General features: G+C 38.7%; 1 protein-coding gene across 2 annotated transcripts in view; it reads left to right on the top strand.

Moving 5' to 3' along the window:
* Positions 1-21,341, top strand: part of RPH3A (rabphilin 3A) — a 1,850,086-nt gene that overhangs the window by 1,554,824 nt on the left and 273,921 nt on the right. For both annotated transcript variants that reach the window (XM_044068420.1, XM_044068419.1), the window contains 2 exons: positions 2,800-2,862; positions 19,243-19,491. In XM_044068420.1, the coding sequence (XP_043924355.1) occupies positions 2,800-2,862; positions 19,243-19,491 (312 nt within the window). The remainder of the gene's footprint in view (positions 1-2,799; positions 2,863-19,242; positions 19,492-21,341) is intronic.

Raw genomic sequence — 21,341 nt, 5'->3', positions numbered from 1 at the left:
AATCTTACATTTGACCTGCATATACAAAATTGCATAAGAAAAACTCATCAAATACTAGGGATGCTTTACAGATCGAAAAAACTTTCTCAACGACGCAACTAAAACTACACTTGCCACTACATATCTCATCCCCACTCTTCTTTATGGAGATGACATCCTTACTAACCTCCAGGCTTCACAAAGATTAAAACTTGAACAATGCTATAACAAAGCTGCTAAATTTGCAGCATATACCCCTTTCAAAACCCACCACTCTATAGCACTGAACAGCCTAAATTGGCTAGAACTAGCACATCAACTAACATATACACAACTTCTTACCACCTATAAAATTATCCAGCATCCATTTACCTGTCCAGCACTAAAAAACATTCTACATAACTATGTTTCCAGTTGATCACTGCAATCCAGTGACCAAAAACTCTTGTCTGTCTACAAACCTAGCAAGTCTATAATAGTACAATGCTGCTAAGGCCTGGAACTACTTACCTGTATCCATCAGGTCTATATCCTCTCTTCCCTCTTTTAAAACCACTCTGAAAGACTTCCTAGCTTAAATCTGGATTTGTTCTTGCTCAAAATCAGGATAAACTATATCCCTAAATGTGAACAAGTACATTTTCATTCCTTATACATCCTTACTCTCCCTTTTTCACTTACTTCCTTACTGCTATCTAATTCTCTTCCCTGACGTCTTTCTAAATATACCATAAGCCTGTTTTTCCCTCACTTCATATTGCAATTCCTATTTCTATTAGATTAATTTACCTTTAATTTCTCTGCAAACTGTCTAAAACTTCTCTAAGTACTAAATGATTGTCATATACATTGTATCAATTCTTAACCAATGTTTTTATATTATGTCTAATCTGTTAACAATTATTTAAACTGCAGATTTTTTTTTTCATTTTGTAGACTGTAAAATTATTGTTCTTAAAATGTTTTGTGATAATTTAGAGCTTGTCTTCCCACGGCCTCTGCTGAAAATGGATTTCTAGCGAGTTGGACTTTCATGTTAATCAAATGTCAATAAATAATAGGTCGGTCATACCAGCAGTGAATTTATGAATTCTCATCAAATTGTCTAATTTCTTATTAAAGGGAGGTAGTGTGTCAGACTATGAGGGGCACTTGGGAATAGCAAAAAAGAAAGAGGTTTTGAAATCATGCTCTGAGTCTCCATTGGGCTGAATTATGCAGCTAAATGCAAAAAGATCAGAAGCAAACACCAACATCATGATAGGATGGGTAGGTAGGGAAGCTGATTCCAGAGATTCTTAAGAGCATTTCCTATGCTGCCATACTACAGGGCAATGATAAGGATGCATCTGCAATATTGTGTCTAGTTTTAAAAGCAGTACAGGGACAGGCAAAACACATTTAAAATCATCTGTACAACTATGAAGAATACTATGAGAAATGGAAAGTCTGAAATATAAAACCAGCACTCCATAGCTGAACATTTGAAGAAAGCTGGCATATGGCATGGGCACATTACATTGGCAAGGGCAAGAGGTGGTTAAGAAGAAATATAATGGGTATATAAGGTAACATGAGTGACTCATGGAAGGTGGGCAACTCACCACTTGTTTAAGGAAATATTACACAGAGTGTGTTAGAGCTCTGAACTGCCTTCTTAGATGTAATTGTACAGGGCACGCCTATAAATATGTTCAAAGATCCAAGAGCTACATGGCAAGAAGGACAGAGCAAATTGGTCGAAGAGTAACTCCATGGGGGTCAACTTTAACATAATATGGTGTTGAGTCTTCCTTTACTATGTGTTTATACGCATATTCATATCTTTCAGAAAGCTAAAATGTGTGGAGCAACTAACTTGTCCTTTTACCCAAACCATATTATGTTTCAAAAACAAATATCTTACATTTATTTGCTTTGCTAAAGGAGAAAACAACATGACAACCAAAAGAAAGACAAAAAAAAAAAAAAAAAGCCACACGTAAACCAATGGGATCATGGGTGGCTATCAAGAAATGCATTAATTTCCTGAAAAGGTATAAAAATAGTCTAGCTGCTCAGCAATGTATTATTTTTTCACAGGGTGTTTTTTTTTTTTTTTTTTTTGGCAATAATCTGTTTGAGACCAGTTTGGATTGCTGTTCAAAGGTGTGGTTTCTTTGTGTATGACAGAAGAAAATGTTCTTGTTCATTTGAATGAATTGCTGTTTATTATCCACCTCTTTTTGATACCTCATAGCCATGCATCAGTCAGAGTATGCTTTATGTCAAATGTTTAAATGTTCATCTGAAAAAAGCAAAATCTATTCTTGCTGTTTTGTACTACAGGTTCCTTGGGTACTGCTATCTATCTCTCTATCTGTGTATCACTGCATCTGTCTCACTAGCTGCATGCACATATTTTGTGTGTGTGTGTGTGTGTGTGTGTGTGTGTGTGTGTGTGTGTGTGTGTGTGTGTGTGTGTGAGAGAGAGAGAGAGAGAGAGAGAGAGAAGCTGCATTCATTCATAATTTTTTATGATTTCCAGCAACTTTATTTCTGAGAAATACAAATAATATTTATAATTATGCAAGCTAATCAGTCTGATTAGATTAACTATTACTTTTAATTAAGGTTTGGTTTATATGGCACTGCTTAAATGCAATGGAAATTCAAAGCACTACGAAAATATAGTTTATATTTCACAAATGTAAAACAATATTAAGTTTAAAGGACTGATAGTGATTTAAATGGTTTCTGCACAAAAACGAATGCATTGTGGTTGCGATAGCAGGCATTTAATTTATTTTCTCTGTGCATTTGCCTGCTATTTTTCCATAGGATCTCCTGCAGGAGGAAGGCCATCAGGTATTTCTTCGGGAAGAATGCCTGAACAAAGGCAAGGTAAGACATGTCTCCAGTAAATCTGAGAATAAATATAAACACTGACATTTTTTTTAACTATTGAAAGTTAAGCATGGTGACATAACCCTGATTTTTTTCTACTCAGACTAGGCATTCTGCACCAAGTCCCTAACACACTGCTTTCTCCAATTCACAATAGTTGGATTACAAAAAAAAAAAGAAAAAAGAAAGAAATGTAAACAAGCTGAATGTGTTGTGTCATGTGTAGTGATTGAAGAAATCTAGGAAAGCTGTGCTGGTTTGAGCTGTATCCATGATCTGTTATTAACAGATGAAGAGGTCAGGGTCAAGCAATTTAATCATAACTGCTCCATAAACGTCATGGAGGTCAGGTAGGGTGACTTCCCTATGGCACACACTTAACATACTGCAAACATCTATGGCATGGTAAAGTGTCATTAGCCTGAGTTTCAGGAGGTATCAAGTGCTACACAAATGTCAGTTTTCTCCAACCATTCTATCTCTGTCTTCTATTTTGTAGGGACACCCCCTGATGTTTCTCAAAGTGTTGCTCCATTCCTCCTAAAATTAAAAATCATTTTGAGAATTTCTAAGATAATAGTGATAACCTCTAAAATGTGTCCCTAATTCAAGACCTTTTCCTTTGTTATGTTTTCTTTTTCCCAAATTCTGTTGGTAAAAGTTGAGAGCTCTGCTCTTTTTCCACCCATAGCCCACAGCTGAGCGTCTTTTTAATGGATATCTTACACTTCAACTGTCATTTACTTGGGCATTTATCAGGTTGTATTTTAGCATTCCCATAGGCAATATTAGTAGTAGCATTAAGGCATACCTTCCAGACAGTAGAGTTCAGGTAATATATACAGAAAGATATCTAGTCTGTTTACTGCAGCCTTTCAGATCAACATACATCAATGTATAATTAAGTTTTGTAAACTTTCTAACAAGCAATGTTTTCAGTAAAATTAAGTGAGGCCTCAGAGCCCAGATCAAGTGGTCCACAGACACACACACACACACACACACACACACACACACACACACACACACATATATATATATATATATATATATATATATATATATATATATATATATATATATATATATATACATAAATATATAGGTTTATCATGAAAATTATGAGTGAAGGTTTGGTGATCATGGGATGTTGAATTCCAATTGGCCGAATCCCATGTTGTCGAACCTTCAAGTGTCCGAGTTCCTGGTCAGTGAATGCACTGTACATTCACACATATGTGATTGATGTGATTAGTAGAGATTGTGGTACAGTGCAGATCGGGGACTTTACTCTTTTCCCCACTATAGTGCGATTTCGGAGTTGGAATATATAATTTGCAGGGCATGTGGGGTTGCAGGGGGGGCTTGCCCCACTGCAAAAAATGTAAAGTTTAGTGTTGTGCAGTATGTTTGTACTGCTGACAACTAGAACTGTAGTTCCTGTTCTGAAAGGTGCAAGAGAAACGGTATATCGAAAAATATTGAATCAAATAATCGGCATGTGAATCAACATAGTGACTTGTTCAATGTTTCATGTTCAATGTTGGTTTTTGTTGTATTGAATGTTTTTTGTTTTGTTGGTTGCAATTTTGTTAGTAAACCTATAGATAGATATATACTGTAGACAGATAGATAGATAGATAGACAGATAGATAGCCATACATATCTAGTCTATTTTAATAAATATATCATTTTTCAACCACAGACTTCTCTATCATTAAGTCTTTAAAACTGATTAAGATGGCTCTGGCTGCAGTGACATATAGACAGAAGAATAATGTCACCATCTGTGTTGCAACTGGCCAAGGCTGCAAGGCTTTTAGTTGTCTCTGCTGAGAGGATAAGAAGACTCTGAACGTCTCACTATTTGGAGTTATGGTACAGCATATGTGTATGAATAGTGATAATGCTACTTCTAATGACTTACTACTTCCAGACTTTTATTCACATTGATGGGACACCCCTCCATATCCTCATAATTCCTCTCTAGCATGTAGCAGTCCATGGCTACAGTGGGTATAACACTATCACATTTTGGTATGTAGTAGTGCATGGCTACAGTGGTTATAACACTATCACATTTTGGTATGTAGTAGTGCATGGCTATAGTGGTTATAATACTATCACATTTTTGTATGTCGTAGTGCATGGCTACAGTGGTTATAACACTATCACATTTTGGTATGTAGCAGTGCATGGCTACAGTGATTCTAACACTATCACATTTTTGTATGTACCTAATGCTAAAATGTACTGGGGCACCTGACTGACCCAGAACCAGTAGCTGTAGCAATAGGATACTCTCATGTCATGACATAGGATGGCGCAGTGGTGCAGTGGTAGCGTTGTCACTTCACAGCAAGAGGTTCTCCAGTTCAGTTCCTGGTAGGGGTGCCTTCTGTGTGGAATCTGCATATCCTCCCTGCATTCATGTGGGTTTCCTCCAGGTGCTCTGGTTTCCTCCCATGTTTCAAAGACATGCATCTGGATCATTTCTCCCTGGGCCTCTGCTGAAAATTGGATTCATTCCAAGTCAGACTTTCCCTGTAAACAAATGTTAAATAAATAAAAAAATAATGACATAATTTTTGTTTGAGATTTATCTGTATAATGTTACAGTGCAGTTAACAACACCTTCTGATACTAAGTCTCTTAAAGTCCTAGCCCCAAAAGGACTCCTGCATCACAGTCAGTAGAAAGCTAAAACTACCTAACTACCACTGTCAGCTATTTCCATTGTGGGGGTTGGGTTGGTATCACCAACCCAGTCTGTCTGTAAGCAGAGACCCCATACCTCAACATTTAACAGTAGATAAAATAGCATTTTCATCAACTGACCTTATAGAGTCACTTTTCTTTCAATTTGAACTTTCTGTTAGACATTCCCAGATGGCTGTATGCCAAGACTGTTCTTAACTAGTCACTTTCCCTTAATGTCTAGGACATAAATGTTTTTCCACCCAAAGACAATATCTTACCACAATATTCTTACTGTGTTTACAGAGTGATTATATGTCCCATCCAATGATTTTCTATCTCAGGATATGGTTTTATGCCTCTCCCTCTAGCAGGAAGTTGTTTAAGGGGCAAGTGTCACATCATCAGAATGCATGCTGCATTGCAACTAAAGAAAGCCATTTACACTATGCATATTAATGTTCTACTCTTAAAAGAAAGACCTGCAATAAGCGACCAAGCAATTGCAAAATATTATTTACTAGTCAGCAGTTTCTTTCAAATAAGAACTGAACACTGGTTAAACTTGAACAATAGATGTAACATTATTTCCAGGAGTTGTGATGCTAGTGAAGACCCACCATATGAAGCAGTTGCTAGAGCTTCATTTTTACATTGGTAGGGATGTGGGGTAATTCCTTCAAAGGTTCTGCATTTGTTGGAGCTGTTGGCACTGTTGCAGCTTGAAGTACGTCCTATTCAGAGGACTTAGAAACTTGTAAAAGTACTTTATTCCTGGGTACAGACAGACCACAGCTCAAGTGCCCCTGAGTGTGCTGACTGCTCCTGCTATTGCTCCTTATTTTTGCCCTGTTCTTCATAAAATTTGTGATTTTCTGGTAAATTACTGAGAATTACAGTCAGTCAGTTGTGACAAATAAGACTTTAATACTTATTCTTTAGAAAATACATAATGATGCAAAACCTGTTGTTCAGTTAACTACTTAAGTGAATTAAAGTAATATTTAAAAATTGCCACTGATGACTGGCCTTTGCTCCTGCTATTATTTTTAGATTTGTTCAAAATTCTTGAACAAAGAAGTTGAAAGGCAGAGAAATAGCTTATTCATGTAATGCCTGGTGCCAACCCCCTAGCTGGTGCCCCTCTACTCTACGTTGAGAAAAATAAAAAATAAAAAACAAATAGGTCCTTTCCCCAGTCTGGCACTCTCAACTTGAGAACCTAAAGCAATTTTAATGTGACTGCAAATACATTGTCAGCATTCATTTCTGGTGCTAGCAATGCAATATTAACCAAGCAGCATCTCTGGATCATGCCCCATGGCACCTTGCACTAGGGGTGGTTACCCCTTCACTTCACCCTAGCTACGCTTATATTGAGAGCTGAGGTACTGGTGGCAGGCACTGGGCACACTGTACCAAGCTGCATCTGTGCACATGAGGCACTGTAACATGTACCACAGTACAGACCCAAGTCTGAGAGTCATACCACTGCAGCTAGAATGTATACTGTGCGGAAAGGTGAAAAAATGCACAACCGCAATATTGGATGCCCCAGTAACTAAACAATTTATGTTCTTTCTCTACAGCTGCATATTCAAGTAATCTCTGCCCAAGTTCTTAGTACTATACGTCATATTTCCTGTTAGTCTTGTTACTGTCCTACTTACACTCCTGCCTGCTTTCTGTTTTCATAATCTTGGCTAATTTCTCTTTCCATGATGTTCATTCACATGTATTAATTTCTCAGAAGTTCAGTGGTCATCCTCTTTTTAACCTGATCTTATGTATTTTTTTCAGTAATCCAAATGCCTTCTTATCCCTAACTACTTTTATAAAACTATAACAGTTTTTGGGGAGACAATATCTATGGCAGAAAAAGATAAATACCTTGTGAATTGGGTTTGATCAGTGAGCCTTTGCACAAGAGTGGTCAGCTGGGGGGGGGGGCTCAGTGGCTTCTGGCCAACTCCTACATCTCAAAGAGATGATGAAAATATTACTGCAGGGCCATTATCTGGGGGAAGCTAGGTTCTAGTCCCTGACACCCTAAAACACAGCCAAAGTGAAGCTGTTTTGTAATTGGAGGCATGTAAAGGTACATGGCAGTTTTGGTTGTTATGTGCATTGCAACACAGTAGGGACATAAGAACAAGAGAATCAGGGCTTAGTTTAAATGTAAGAAATAATCCTTGCCACTTGGTTCATGGGTCATCCTTCTGGCTCTCTGGTTACAGGATGTGCCAAAAATAATATCGCTTCCCTCCTGAACATGGAAAACATCTCACAGGCCAGTGAAATGCCATGCCAAATAGTTCTGGATGAATGAAGGCCAGGAGCCAAGAGCAATGAGAAGTGGAAGAAGGTGAATGAAGGGGTCAGTAGAGCAGCAGGGGGACACAGTTTGTGTTGCCCAGTAGCTTCTTTACATGATTACTAGCAAAACTATATCCCTCATCTCACCCTCTTATGGAATAAACTGAATATAACAAGATATGGTATTGACTAAGCTGCTGTACATGTCTTCACAAAGACAGTACTCAAACCCTGTCATTCAGTACTCAGGAAAACTACAATAGAACTAAAAGTCTATTTTGCAAGTATGTTGTATAGCCAGAGAAGAGATACTCTATTGTTTTAAATACATTTTTCTGCTCTGTGTTCTCATTATCATCATATCATTCAACACAATTCACATTCATACCCCTACGATGTATCTTATTATGGTTACAGAGGGCAGATAAGATGTGAAAAATCAAATCTGTCACCCTTGTAAGGTTAAGGAATTTTACTTTTATGTTCTTATGAATTGTATTCCCCCTGTTGAATGCATCCCATTGTCCACTGCCTGCTATGATAAGCTCTGTGGAACTCAGTGTTTTTGAACAACCATGTAGCATGATAAGGGTTCTAGCATCCTCAAAGGTGACCAGACCTTGGGTATTAGTTACCATTCCTGGGGTACAAATACGTTCAGTGGTCACTATACCTATAATACTTATAATTAATGTTGATGATCTTATGGTATTAATATAATCAGTATGATCACACCTGTGTGCTAGTATAGTCAGCAGTGACCACACATAGGGTACAAGCATACCCAGTTGCAACCGCTCCTACAGTGCTACTATACTCAGTGGGGATCACTTCTAGCTGACTAGAATTTTCAATGGTGACCACTGCTAAAGTACTAGTAAACTTGGTGGTGACCATTCCTAGGCTACTCTTACACATGGTTGTGACCACTCCTAGAGTACTAATATATTCGGTGGTGATCACTCCTAAAGCAGTAGTAAACTTGGCAGTGACCACTCCTAGAGAATAAGTATTCTCAGTAGTGGCCACTTCTAGGGTACTAGTATACTCAGTGTTGAGCATTTCTCAGGTACTCATACTTAGTAGTGACCACTTCTAAGGTACTAGTATTTTCAGTGGTGGCCATTCCTAAAGTACAGTAAACTTGGTAGTTGCCACTCCTAGAACACTAGCATTCTCAGTGCTGTCCACTCCTAGAGTGCTGACTACTCCTAGAGTACTAGTAAACTTGGTGGTGACCATTCCTAGGGTATTAGTATTCTTGGTGGTCACCACTCCTAGATACTAGCATACTCTGTGGTGATGACACGCTTCCCTGAGGTCAACTGCTTGTAGCTGTAATATCTTTCACCTTGAGGTACTTTCAGGGTTTTAATTTGCCATCTCTTGCTCTGTTGAGGCAAGGGTCAGTACTGTTATCTAACACTCACTTTTCTTTGTCAATCACTTTGCTCTTACAGACTCGGAGTCTGCGAGTCATGCATGAGTTAGATAGGAGTGTAGCGAGAACGTACAACTTTGACATACAATGGGGGTGCATTATTACATTATGTAGAAAAAAGCTTTTCTGTTTTTCATAGTTAACATGTTAACAGTTTGTGCATGCTGTTTTGTCAATGGCTGTAAAATCTTTTTAAAGTTTAAATTATATCAAGTGACAATTCTTCCTGGTTTGCTGTGGAGTCTTTCCTTGTGGTATAGAGCTAATTTCTCTTGTGTTTGGTGTGGTTTTCTCTTGTGTTTGGTGTGGTTTTCGTATATCAAGTGACCAGCTGATACATTGCAAACTCATAACATGCTCAATAGCTCAACTTCTTAATTATAGCTTTGTCAGTCTCATCATAAATAACCTCATAAAATATTTCCCAAGGTTCTTAGCAAGGCAAGATAATACAATTGCCTTTGTAAGAAACAATAATAAGATTGCAAACCTAGCAACAGATGCATCCCTCTGGCTACACTCAGAACAGCGTCCTCACTGTGTAAAACCCCTGTAGGCTTATCTGTTCTTTTTTTTACTACTTAAAACACTACTTCAGTGCTAGGAAAACAGTTCCTTATTGTTTCCAGAGTTGGAATATCTGAGAACTTTGCCTGAATCTTATCTTCTTCCTGCTCAGATGTCTGGAGTGCACAAGCCAACATGGGATGCGAGGCTTCCTTTTATGTATATCAGTTACTTTCTATTTCTGTTGGTCAGAAAAAATTCTAAATGTATTGACAAGTTTTTTTTTCTTTACCATGTCAAAAGTGATGGTTTTACCGTCAATTTATTATTGGCCTGTGAAGTGATGTTTTCTGCCGTTAATATTGGCCTACTGAATCTAAGGCTAACAGGGTAATGATGCTTTTATTTTAGTAATCCATTCAGTACAACTCAACATTAAGAAATGTGCTACTCTTTTCTGTATAGTGGCAAACACCACTGTATATCTAAATACATGTCCCTGTTTCTGTTGTATCTGGTGCAACTGTTCATACGCTTTGCTGGGTCCTTACATTGCCTACCGGTATTTGAGTGTAATCATAGAAATGCTCTAAGTTCACTTATTGTTCCTGGATATAATAGCACGTCATGAAAGATACCACTGATTATGGTATAGTGACAGCTTATATAACAAAAACAAATGATCTGAGTGGGCTGTTTTCATAACTTCTCCGTTTAAGGTTGTGGTTAGCGATATCTTGAGGTTACTTATTGCGGATTATCCTAATACTCCACTTGTCGTCTATTCGATCGTACGTAGTGTAATATTGCTGTAGAAAGGAACATATACAAGCACTAGAATAATATCCCTGTCTGTTACAGTGTATATTGTTACCTTATTGCAGTATGAAGCACAGCTGCTCATTCTGTGATTAACCCATTGACCCGAGTATGACAGTCAAACAATATTCTATTCCTTGCTTCTGCACTAGGTAATATTATTGGCAGAGAAGAGAGATCTCATAATATTGAGGTTAATAGAGATAGCAATGAAATGACATGGCATCAGAATATGGCGGGACAAATCAATTAAGGGCTACAGAGGGTCAGAAAGAAGACGGCAGTGGAGACTGATTTCACTAAGCCCATGGAATCATCTTATCATGACGACAGACATTCTGGTCATCCTGTAATATGAAATGCAGAAGCATGATTAGTAGCAGATGATGGTCTGTAAAAAAGTATAACCGTAGTGTGTGTGGGTAGAGTTTAAAGATGGCAGGGCATACAGGTTATGAGGATTCTAGGGTTGTAATTCCAAGGAAAGGGGTTGTTATCAAACCCAAAATATACAGAACTCTTAAAAAAGGAAACTATTTTGTTAAGATTTTGTCATTTGGTATGCTAAGGTCAACAGTTCAAAAACATGTTGAGATACCTTCCAACATTGTATTATTTTGGTTGTCCATCCTTACTCAAGTGTGCAAAAACTAAGCCAATTCCTGCCACTAACCCAAACTTTGCACCTTGGTTCTGAATTATGTCTGCTGGTATTGTTAGTTTTTTTTTTTTGGATTTTCACATTTTTGTTTACACTGATTGCAAAATATTTGCGTTTTCTGCCAGAATTGTGTGTTTACATATGGCAAGGTCTTAAGAATCTTAATTTGGGTAGCCCTGCAATGGTTTGAAGTCCCATAAACACTGGTAGAATTAGTGCAGACTATGTACAAGGATCCACTGACACAAAGTGTGGGTGTGTATCAGTGGTCGTCTCTGAGCCCAATGTTGTTCATACTGGTGATCAACTACATTAGTAAACAGGTTGGAGGGGACAGATCAACAAAGCTGCTGTGTGCAGATGCTGTGGCATCAGGCAAAACAAAAAGACAACTGATAACAGCCACCAAGAAGGAAAACAAAGAAGCAAGTGACATTGACAAACTTCCTTCTCTTCACGAAAAAAGAAAAGTGTTTGTTTAATAACCACAAAAAGCGCTTCTCACTTTATTTTTGTGTGTGCCTCTTCATTCTGCTCTTTGGATTTATCAGCAGATGCTGTGGCATTACAGACCGGCTCTGAATAAGAACTTCAGCAAAAGATTGAGGAATGGAATGAAAAACTGAAGGCACATGATGAAAATCAGTAGAGATAAGACAACTGTAATGGTAGCAAATGGGAGAAATCATAAGAATCTGAAAATTGAGACAGAAGTGAGAACAGCGGAACAGGTTGTCAGCTTCAGGTATCTGGGAGGGATAGCTGAAGAGAAGGGAGGTCTGATGAGGAGGTGAAATCCAAAATCAGATGGGCTGCAGCCAACTGGCACAGACTGTCAGGGGTGGTGTAACCGAAGAATGCCAAAGATGCTAAAAAGTAAAGTGTACAAACTAGTGGTGTGACCAGTACTACTGTATGGTACAGAAACGTGAGCAGTGAAGGCAGAACAATTAAAGAAGCTAGAGGTGATGAAGATGATGTGCCTGAGATGGATCTTAAGATGCACACTGTGGGGCAGATGAAGAAATAAGGACATCTGAGAAGAAGCACAAGCAGCTCCAATTGCAGAGAACGTTAAAGAGAACAGATTACTGTGGTTCATTCACATGTGCAGGAAAGAAGATGATGTAGTGAAGAAGATTTCAGACTGATAGGAAGAAGGCAAGAGGAAATGAGGGCATCCAGCAAAGAGATGGAAGGACTTTGTGAGAGAGGCCCTACAACAGTCAGACATAGCTGTCAAAGAAGGCAATAGGTGACACTACACCCTGAACCCATGTAGAAAATGGGAAATAGTGGAGTTGATGATAGTGATGATGATGAGGAGCGTTTGGTAATTTTATTTGTTAGGATCAGTTAGTGTCAATATTTGTTAACGTCTTGCTATTCATTGTTTTGCATTGGGATTATTGACTATATTTACACAGAGAGACACACATGTATCTATAGATATATATATGTATATCTATATATGTATATCGCATTCAGAATGTCGCACATTATGAATATTGAAAGTGAAACAAGCAGCTCCAAAACATCAAAACAAAAAATGCCAGATCTAAAAAATATAGAAAACATGATCTATGCAGGGGCAAGCTTCCTTCACTCCTCACCTCTGCAAAGTCTTTATATATCCCAACCCAAGGTCATGTAACAGTGGGGGGAAAGGGTAGATACCTAGACTGACCTGTGTGTGGTTGATCCATATTGGTCAACACTGCATAAGGTGTACAGTTGTGTGAGAAAGGAAAATGCCCCTTCCCTGGGGATCATGCAGTCTTGGAGTTAGTATATATATTTAGCAGGAAATGTGGGATGGGGTCATGGGGGTACAGGGGGCTTGCCTCCCTGAAAAAAAAAGACATTGTTTTATGCATCGCATGTGCTGAAAAGTAACCTTAGGCATAAGCAAAATTGTGTCGATCTTGTGTGATTCAGATTTACTGTGTTAATGTTAAGCATGTTGATATTATGCCAAATCAGCATTACCAACTAAACCCATACATATCTATCTATATCTATCTACCTATGTCTATCTACATATATATATATATATATATATATATATATATATATATATATATGGTTTCACTTCAGATTCCCGAACTACTGATATATCGAACTTCAGTAGCTCGAGTCCGAAGTGTCGAAACTGCACTTGCGTGAAAATGCAGACTACCGAGTGCGGAAATGGCGAATGCGGAAATGGCGAATCCGTGGTGTGGATGTAGCTGGAGATTCAGGTAAGTGATGTTTTACTAGGGGTTTTGGGTAGGGATTTAAGTGTGTGTGAGTGTGTTTGGAGTTTTGAGGTGTGGGTTAGGGGAGGTAGGTAAGATTGTGAGTGTGTAAGTGTTGCGAGTGGTGGTATTTGTACGTATGTGATGTGTGTTTGTGTAAGGAGAGTGTAGAATGTGTACCGGTGTTTTTTGTGTGTTCGTGTTCTTAGTGCAACCTCAGCGTTAGTATATATAAGTAGCAGGGGTGTGGGGGGTGTAAGGGGGCTTGCCCCCCTGCTTATATGTAGGGTTAGCACGTGTGTTTGTTTTGTTGTGTTTGTGTGTGTTTTGTTAGTTTATAGTGTAGGGAGGAAGGTGGATGTGTGCTTGTTTGTGTGTGGAGTGTGTATATGGGAAGTCGTGAATTTGAATTTCACGCTTTTGGGGTTTCGGGTTTTTCAGTTTTCAGCTTTACAGTCTCGAGATACTGAATTTCGATATTTCAGTATTTCAGAATTGTAAAGTGAAACTCTAAATATATATATATATATATATATATATATATATATATATATATATATATATATGGTTCCCCTTCAGAAGGTTGAAAGGTTGAAATCTCGAAATGCATATGGTCGAGACCATATGCTTGAAATTTCAGAAGCTAGACTTTCTGAATGGGGATTGGCATACAGCACAGAATGGGAGATTTCCCTTTCTGCACTGTAGTGCGATCTCAGAGTTGGAATAAATAAGTAGCGGGGGATGTCGGGGTGCAGGGGGGCTGCAGAAACATTGTTTTGTTGTTTTTTTTCCCCTTTCAGCAAGGTGAGCTTCTGAAATTTGAGCATATGGCTTTGGCCATATGCATTTCAAGATTTCAGCCATTTGAGCTTCTGAAGGGGAATACATACATATATATATATATATATATATATATATATATATATAGATATATATATATATATATATAGATATATATATATATATATCTGTATATATATATTGATATATATTTATATATATATATATATATATATATATATATATATATATATATATATATATATATATATATATATATATATATATATATATATATATATATATATATATATATATATATATATATATATATATACATACACACTCACACATACATATATATATATATATATATATATATATATATATATATATATATATATATATATATACACACACACACACACACACACACACACACACACACACCCCATAGGACATGAGACTTGAAGTAATTACCATTATTCTGTTTGTATGTAGTACCAAAATGGGGAAGTTGTTAATGGCACTTAAGGATATGAATAGCTACAGGTCTACAGTGAAGAAATTGGCAAACATAATACCAAATATATTAGCCTAAAATGTAAAAGTTTAACAAAGAACCAGTAAAGTGATTATAATTTAGTAAACTCATGCTGGTTTACTTCATGTCGAAAAATTACCTAGAGAATTTACATGGGTGTACAGAACACTCTTACATAGTACAGAAACTAACGCCTATGGCACTCAATATTTTAAGTGCTTTAAAAAGTCTTGCATGTAGAAATAAAAAGTCAATCTTCTCTTTCAGTCAGGCATGAAGTGTACCCAACACACTAGTCATAGGTGACTCTATAGTCAGGCACACTGATGTCCCACTCACCAGGGTAAACAAGGAGAAGGTTACTGTCAGCTGCCTGTCAGGTGCCAGGATCCGCCACATAACCCATGCACTCAGGTCACTCCACAACAAGTACAAATATGACTCTGTCATTGTACATGTTGGTGTGAATGACCTGAGATGTACCTCCCTGGACTACATGAAAAGAGACATGGAAGAGCTCTCCGATCTTGTAGCCCAGGCAGGTATGACCCTAGCCCTGAGTAACATTCTGCCATCGCCCAGAATGATACCGCAGTACAAGGACAAAATGATTGACTTCAACAATTGGCTAATCTTCTGTTGTCATTCTAAGGGGATCCAGTATCTGTCTGCTTGGGATGACATGGTCGACAGACCACAATGCTTTGCCACAGATGGCCTGCACCTGTCACCCCTGGGATTCCGGATACTGGCTAAGACTCTTGCTGCCCCTATAGTGCCTTTTTAGGCAGGGTTCAAATAACAAATTCACCACCATAACAGAAACAGGCAAGCAAAAACTGAGGGTAATGCTACTCATTGCTAGAAGTCTAAATCTTAAAATGCACTCACTCGAGGCACTCCTTAAAATGGAGAACATCGATATCTGTGCAGTGACTGAGACCTGGTTCAAGGCTCCAGAGAGCACCCCTGCACTACCAGGCTATAACTCATACCACACTATTCAGACATGTAACCTGGACCGAAACACCAAAGGTGGAGGTGTGTCCATATTCATTAAGGATATCCACACCTCCAGGCTAGATGCTCAGTATAATGCATCCGAGGTTATCCAAGTGCAAATAACTCTGGGCAAAACTGCAATCCAAATTGTAGCTTGCTACAGATCCCCCACCATGCCCCAGGATTCCCACTCCTCTTTTCTTGATGTACTGGAAAATATTAGGGTTCAACCAAACACCCTAATAATGGGCAACTTTAACTACCCCACCATTAACTTGGAAAACTACTCATGTACCAACTCCTTAGCTCAACGCTTTCTGGAATTCATAAACTCCAATGCCCTAGATCATCTTATCCACACCCCCACCAGAGGCAATAATATCCTAGACCTAGTCATTACCAACATGAGTGACCGGTGTTCCACACGTGAAGTCAACTCCTCAATGGTCCGATCCGACCATAAGCTTATCACCCTTGATATCCACATCCTGCCCTCACCCCCACCCCCCCATTAAGGAAAACACAGTAATAAAATTCTCCAAAGCCAACTTCATGCTTTTTAAGAGATAAGTGGTGAACTTCATGACACCCATGCAGATGGACAATACAGTTACAACTGCTGAATTCTACACAAATCCACTCTATAAGCACATACACAAGTGCATGGTTCGTGCTATCCCAAACAGAACCAAGATGCTATCCTCCAAAAAAAAGGACGCAAATCTCGTGGTCCCCTGCCATAAACAAACTGTACAACAGAAGGAAGAAACTATTGCAAAAGAGACTAAAATCCCATGAGTGGAGGAGCTCCCTGGTCAGCCTCAGTAAGAAGCTGCGATCCCTTATAAAATCCTCCAAAGCTAGCAATGAAAACAAAATTGCCACTAAATCCAAGGACAACCACAAAGCATTCTATAGCTATGTCAAGAATCTAGATGGCAACACCCAAATCTGCTCTGAGTTATAGCACAAAGGCATGAAAATTACAAAACTAACTGATATTGCCAACATCCTGGCAGATAGGTTCAGTGCTAACTTTACCCCCCTCTCACCCCCTAAAGGGCCCATATCTATATAGGAAGAATGCAGAGTCCCTGTAATCACAACTATGCAGGTAAAAGCTGCACTCTCTAAAGCCAAAAACACAGCATCCATGGGACCGGACAACATCCCAGGCTGCATTTTACACAAACTTCAGAATGAACTGGCTCCCCACTTAAGCACCATGTTCAATAATAACCTTGCATCAGGCTTTGTACCCACTGAGTGGCACACAGAAACAGTTATCCCACTCCACAAAGGGGGAGCCGCCAGTGATCCCAGGAACTATCAACCTATTAGCCAGACAAGCCTGGTCTCCAAAGCCATGGAACGTATCATCATGGAACTCATAAACAAAGACATTGGTAACCTCCAAACTTTGGATCCCACCCAGTTCGGGTTTGTGAAAAGCAGATCATGCCTCCTGAACCTGGTCGACTTCTTTGAGGCAGTCACCAAAGCCATGAATTAGGGTAAGGTGGTTCACACAGCCTATCTTGACCTCGCCAATGCTTTCGACACTATCCCCCATTCTGGAATTATAGCTAAACCAACTAAACTAGGTATAAATCCCTAAGTCATAAGATGGGTTGCCAACTGGCTCACTGACAGAACCCACACTGTAAAAGTTGCAGACTCCAAATCTGACTTCAAAGCAGTGACAAGTGGAGTACCACAGGGTTCCGTCCTTGGACCTCTCCTGTTTGGTATCTACTTCTCTGATGTACAGGTTAACACAGAAGGTCTCTGGCTAATGAAGTTTGCAGATGACTGCAAACTAGGAGCCATAGTCAAGTCCCCAAATGATGTGGACATCATACAGAAGGTCCTCACTGAGACAGATGCCTGGTGTCAGAGCCATGGCCTCAAGCTCAATGCCAAAAAGTGCAGTGTCATCCCCTTTGGTAAAAACTCTGTACCCATGAACTACCATATAGGCAGCAATCTACTTAACACCGAATGCGTAATAAGAGACCTTGGGACCCAGGTGGACAGTAGTCTCTCCTTTGATAGTCACATTGCAACAGTAGTTAGGAAGTCCTTCTACATGGCACACCTCATCATGAAAGGGCTCTCATCCAGGAAAAAAGTGGTAATTGTTCCCCTCTACTCGACACTCATTAGACCCATTATAGAGTACAATGCCCCTTTTGGAATGTACCTTACAAGACATCTGCAGCAGCTGAAAAGGCCACAGAAGTACCTCACAAAGAGGATTACTGGCCTCAAATAAATGCCCTACACTGACCGCCTCAAAAAACTCCAGCTTTACTCCGTAGCATATCGCCTACTTCGAAGTGATCTCTGCTTAACATATAAAGCTATGTCAAACCCAGAGCTGTTGGACATGCTACACCTAAAGAAATCCCAATCCCTCTGAGCTACACGCTGTAGGGACCTAAAGCTTGTCACCACAATAAACAGGACACACTGGAGGGATAGATTACTGTCCCAGGGACTTCCTATACTCTGGAACAAGCTACCCATCTATGTCAAGCAAAGTTCTTCATTAGCACTCTTCAAGAAAAATCTTGATGAGTGGATGGGAAATAAGAAATACACCTCGGGGATCACTTCTGTGTCTCTGCTCGACAGTGACACAGGAAAATAACTTTCTTGGGTGGCATAAGCCATGGAACCTTGCTGGCTAGGCTTACATAGGCCCTTGGGCAGATAGTCTAGTACCTACCTATGAACCTATGAACCTATAAGACTAAGTGAGGAGATGCAAGGTGAAGAAAATGTGTAAAAGATAATTAAGTGGTAAAAGGGGAGACACTATCCCCCATTCTGGAATTATAGCTAAACACACTGATCATCCTATGAATGGCATTTTCAGTGGCATAAAATCACTTAACAGAGAGTATTTAATGATTCAGTGCATAAAATCACTTAACAGAGGGGGTTTAATGAAAGAAGTCAGAAAGACTAAGATGGAACAGCCTGGCTCTTGCAGAGATATTCGGGACAGAGTTATGGCTGCAGCCATTCATCTTAACCATGATGAGTTGTGAATAAGTCATCCAAAGGACTGGAGGGACGTAACATGATATGAAGTTTCTAGGAAGTAAGGAATGGAAAATGGGAGGAGAGGGCATATGTTTATTTTAGGGTGAAGAACACAAGACTGCTACAAGATGAGATAAGTTTGTCAGAAATGAAATAGGAGTCACAGGCCACATGATCTATTTCTGCTGGCATTTTCTTATGTTTATATGTTTATAAATACTACAGTCTAACCTAGCTCATTGTGAGTCTCCACTTGTTTGTCTGTTTTGGGATCCATATTTGTACATCAGCTAACATAGTAAATTCTCCTTTTCAGTGAACCAACCCACAGTTCCAGCTCCAGCAGATGCAGGTTATACCACACCAGCAGCAAAAGATGAAAGGGGAGGTGGTTACTCACCACCAGTGGCCAGTAGGGAAGAGCGAAGTATGCGTCAGCCAGCACCCTACTCATCAGTAAGTGGTCCACCTGCTCCTCCTCCTTCATCCATGAGGCAGCAGCAACAACAGCAACCCCAGGATGATGAAGACGAAGAGGCAAACAGCTATGACTCTGATGAATCAAGTAAGAAGGATATGGTTTTAATTTCTGTTTCAGTATATAGAGCAGTTAGAGCTTTCTGAAGTAGCAAGCCATAAAACACACATAGTTCTACTTATGTTTCATATTAGGTCTGTGTTTTTCCTAATGATTTTTAGTTTGGTAATCAAATGTCTACATTAAGACATTTACTTAGCTTAGGGATTTAAAGAATCACACAGATATACAAATTACTTCAACCATCTGTGTTAATGACTATAACCAAAAGCTCGTGTTCACCTATTGTTTCCACAGAGTGAGATTATATCAGAGGTAAGTGCCAGGGAGTTTATCAAACAGTGGTGGTGAGAGGTTTAAGCATATGTGAATGTGTGGGGCTGCATGTAGAAAGATGAGTGGCCTCTGGTAAAAGTGTGTGCGCGCGTGTGTGTGTGTGTGTGTGTGTGTGTGTGTGTGTGTGTGTGTGTGTGTGTGTGTGTATGTTTATGTATGTTTGTGCATATGTTTATGTATGTGTATGTCTGTCTGGGTGGTCACAGTAGGGATATTAGGAGATAGATAGGGTAGATGCATGTGTTTTCTGGCAAATTATTGAAGATGGTAATCACTAAACAATGGTGGACATTTGAGTTTCAGATTTCATATCTCTCAGAAAATCCAGCTAATGCAACATCTTTTATTCTAGCAACTTTCTAAGTATACAAGAGCAGTAGTTAAAATCTGTCCTTATTTTTGCACCTTTCCCAGCATTATTTTTGAGTTTATCCCTGATTCTTGAGTTTAGATGTTGGGGGACATGTAGTGATGTCACACAAATATTTGCTAATGCTTTTGATAATAATTTTAAAGCTGTCACAATATATTTATTTCATGTGCAGTTAAAAGTGGAACACATATCATGTTATTCTGAGCAGAATATTATCAGCCATACAGTCAGTCTGCACTTATATCTATGTATATGCCCTTTGGATACTTCCCACAAGAAGGTATATAAAAAAAAAGGCAATACAAATATTTTATATGTGGAATAAACTAAAGTTTTTAATATTACAAAAGATAAGCTTTTTTCAGAACATCCATGCATACTGCTGTTATTAATACTTATATATTACAAAATTTATCATGTGACATTTGGAGGCAGGGACCCCAAACAAAATATTATACAAAAATTATAATATCAAAGCTAACAACATTTTAACAATTGAATATACTGCAATATTTTAGCATCTGGAACACCAGGTATAGCAAATACATAATATAACTAAACTTTATTCTGAACATGCAGATATTAGCTTTAGAATATTCACAAAATTAGATTATAAACATAATATTTAATCTATCATTTTATTTTTGAATAAATGGCAGGTGTAAAGTCAGTAGATCTGCACATTCACAGCAAAAGGTTCAATGGTTCAATTCTCCGCTGGCATATTTTCTTTGTGATGTCTGCATACTATCCCTGCATCCATGTGGATTTCTTTGGGTGCTTCAGTTTCCTCCCACTTCCCAAAAAACAATAGGATCATAGGCATTATACTGCAAATGAGTCACACAACCATTTTGCCAATATGTAATAGATTAATTGGAATTTTTTTCTAGTTTGCCTTTTGAAATGAACTTTAGGTGATTTGGTCTCAGTAAAATGAGTGTGTGTGTGTGTGTGTGTGTGTGTGTGTGTGTGTGTGTGTGTGTGTGTGTGTGTTCTAGTTTGCCTTTTGATGTGTGTGTGTGTGTGTGTGTGTGTGTGTGTGTGTGTGTGTGTGTGTGTGTGTGTGTGTGTGTGTTCTAGTTTGCCTTTTGATGTGTGTGTGTGTGTGTTCTAGTTTGCCTTTGATATGTGTGTGTGTGTGTGCGTGTGTGTGTGTGTGTGTGTG

This window comes from Protopterus annectens, chromosome 4.part0 (assembly GCF_019279795.1).
Source record: "Protopterus annectens isolate FY-2018-M chromosome 4.part0, PAN1.0, whole genome shotgun sequence".
Taxonomy (NCBI): Eukaryota; Metazoa; Chordata; order Ceratodontiformes; family Protopteridae; genus Protopterus; species Protopterus annectens.
The sequence above is the reverse complement of the archived record's forward strand: the minus strand, read 5'-3'. Positions and strand labels throughout refer to the sequence as shown.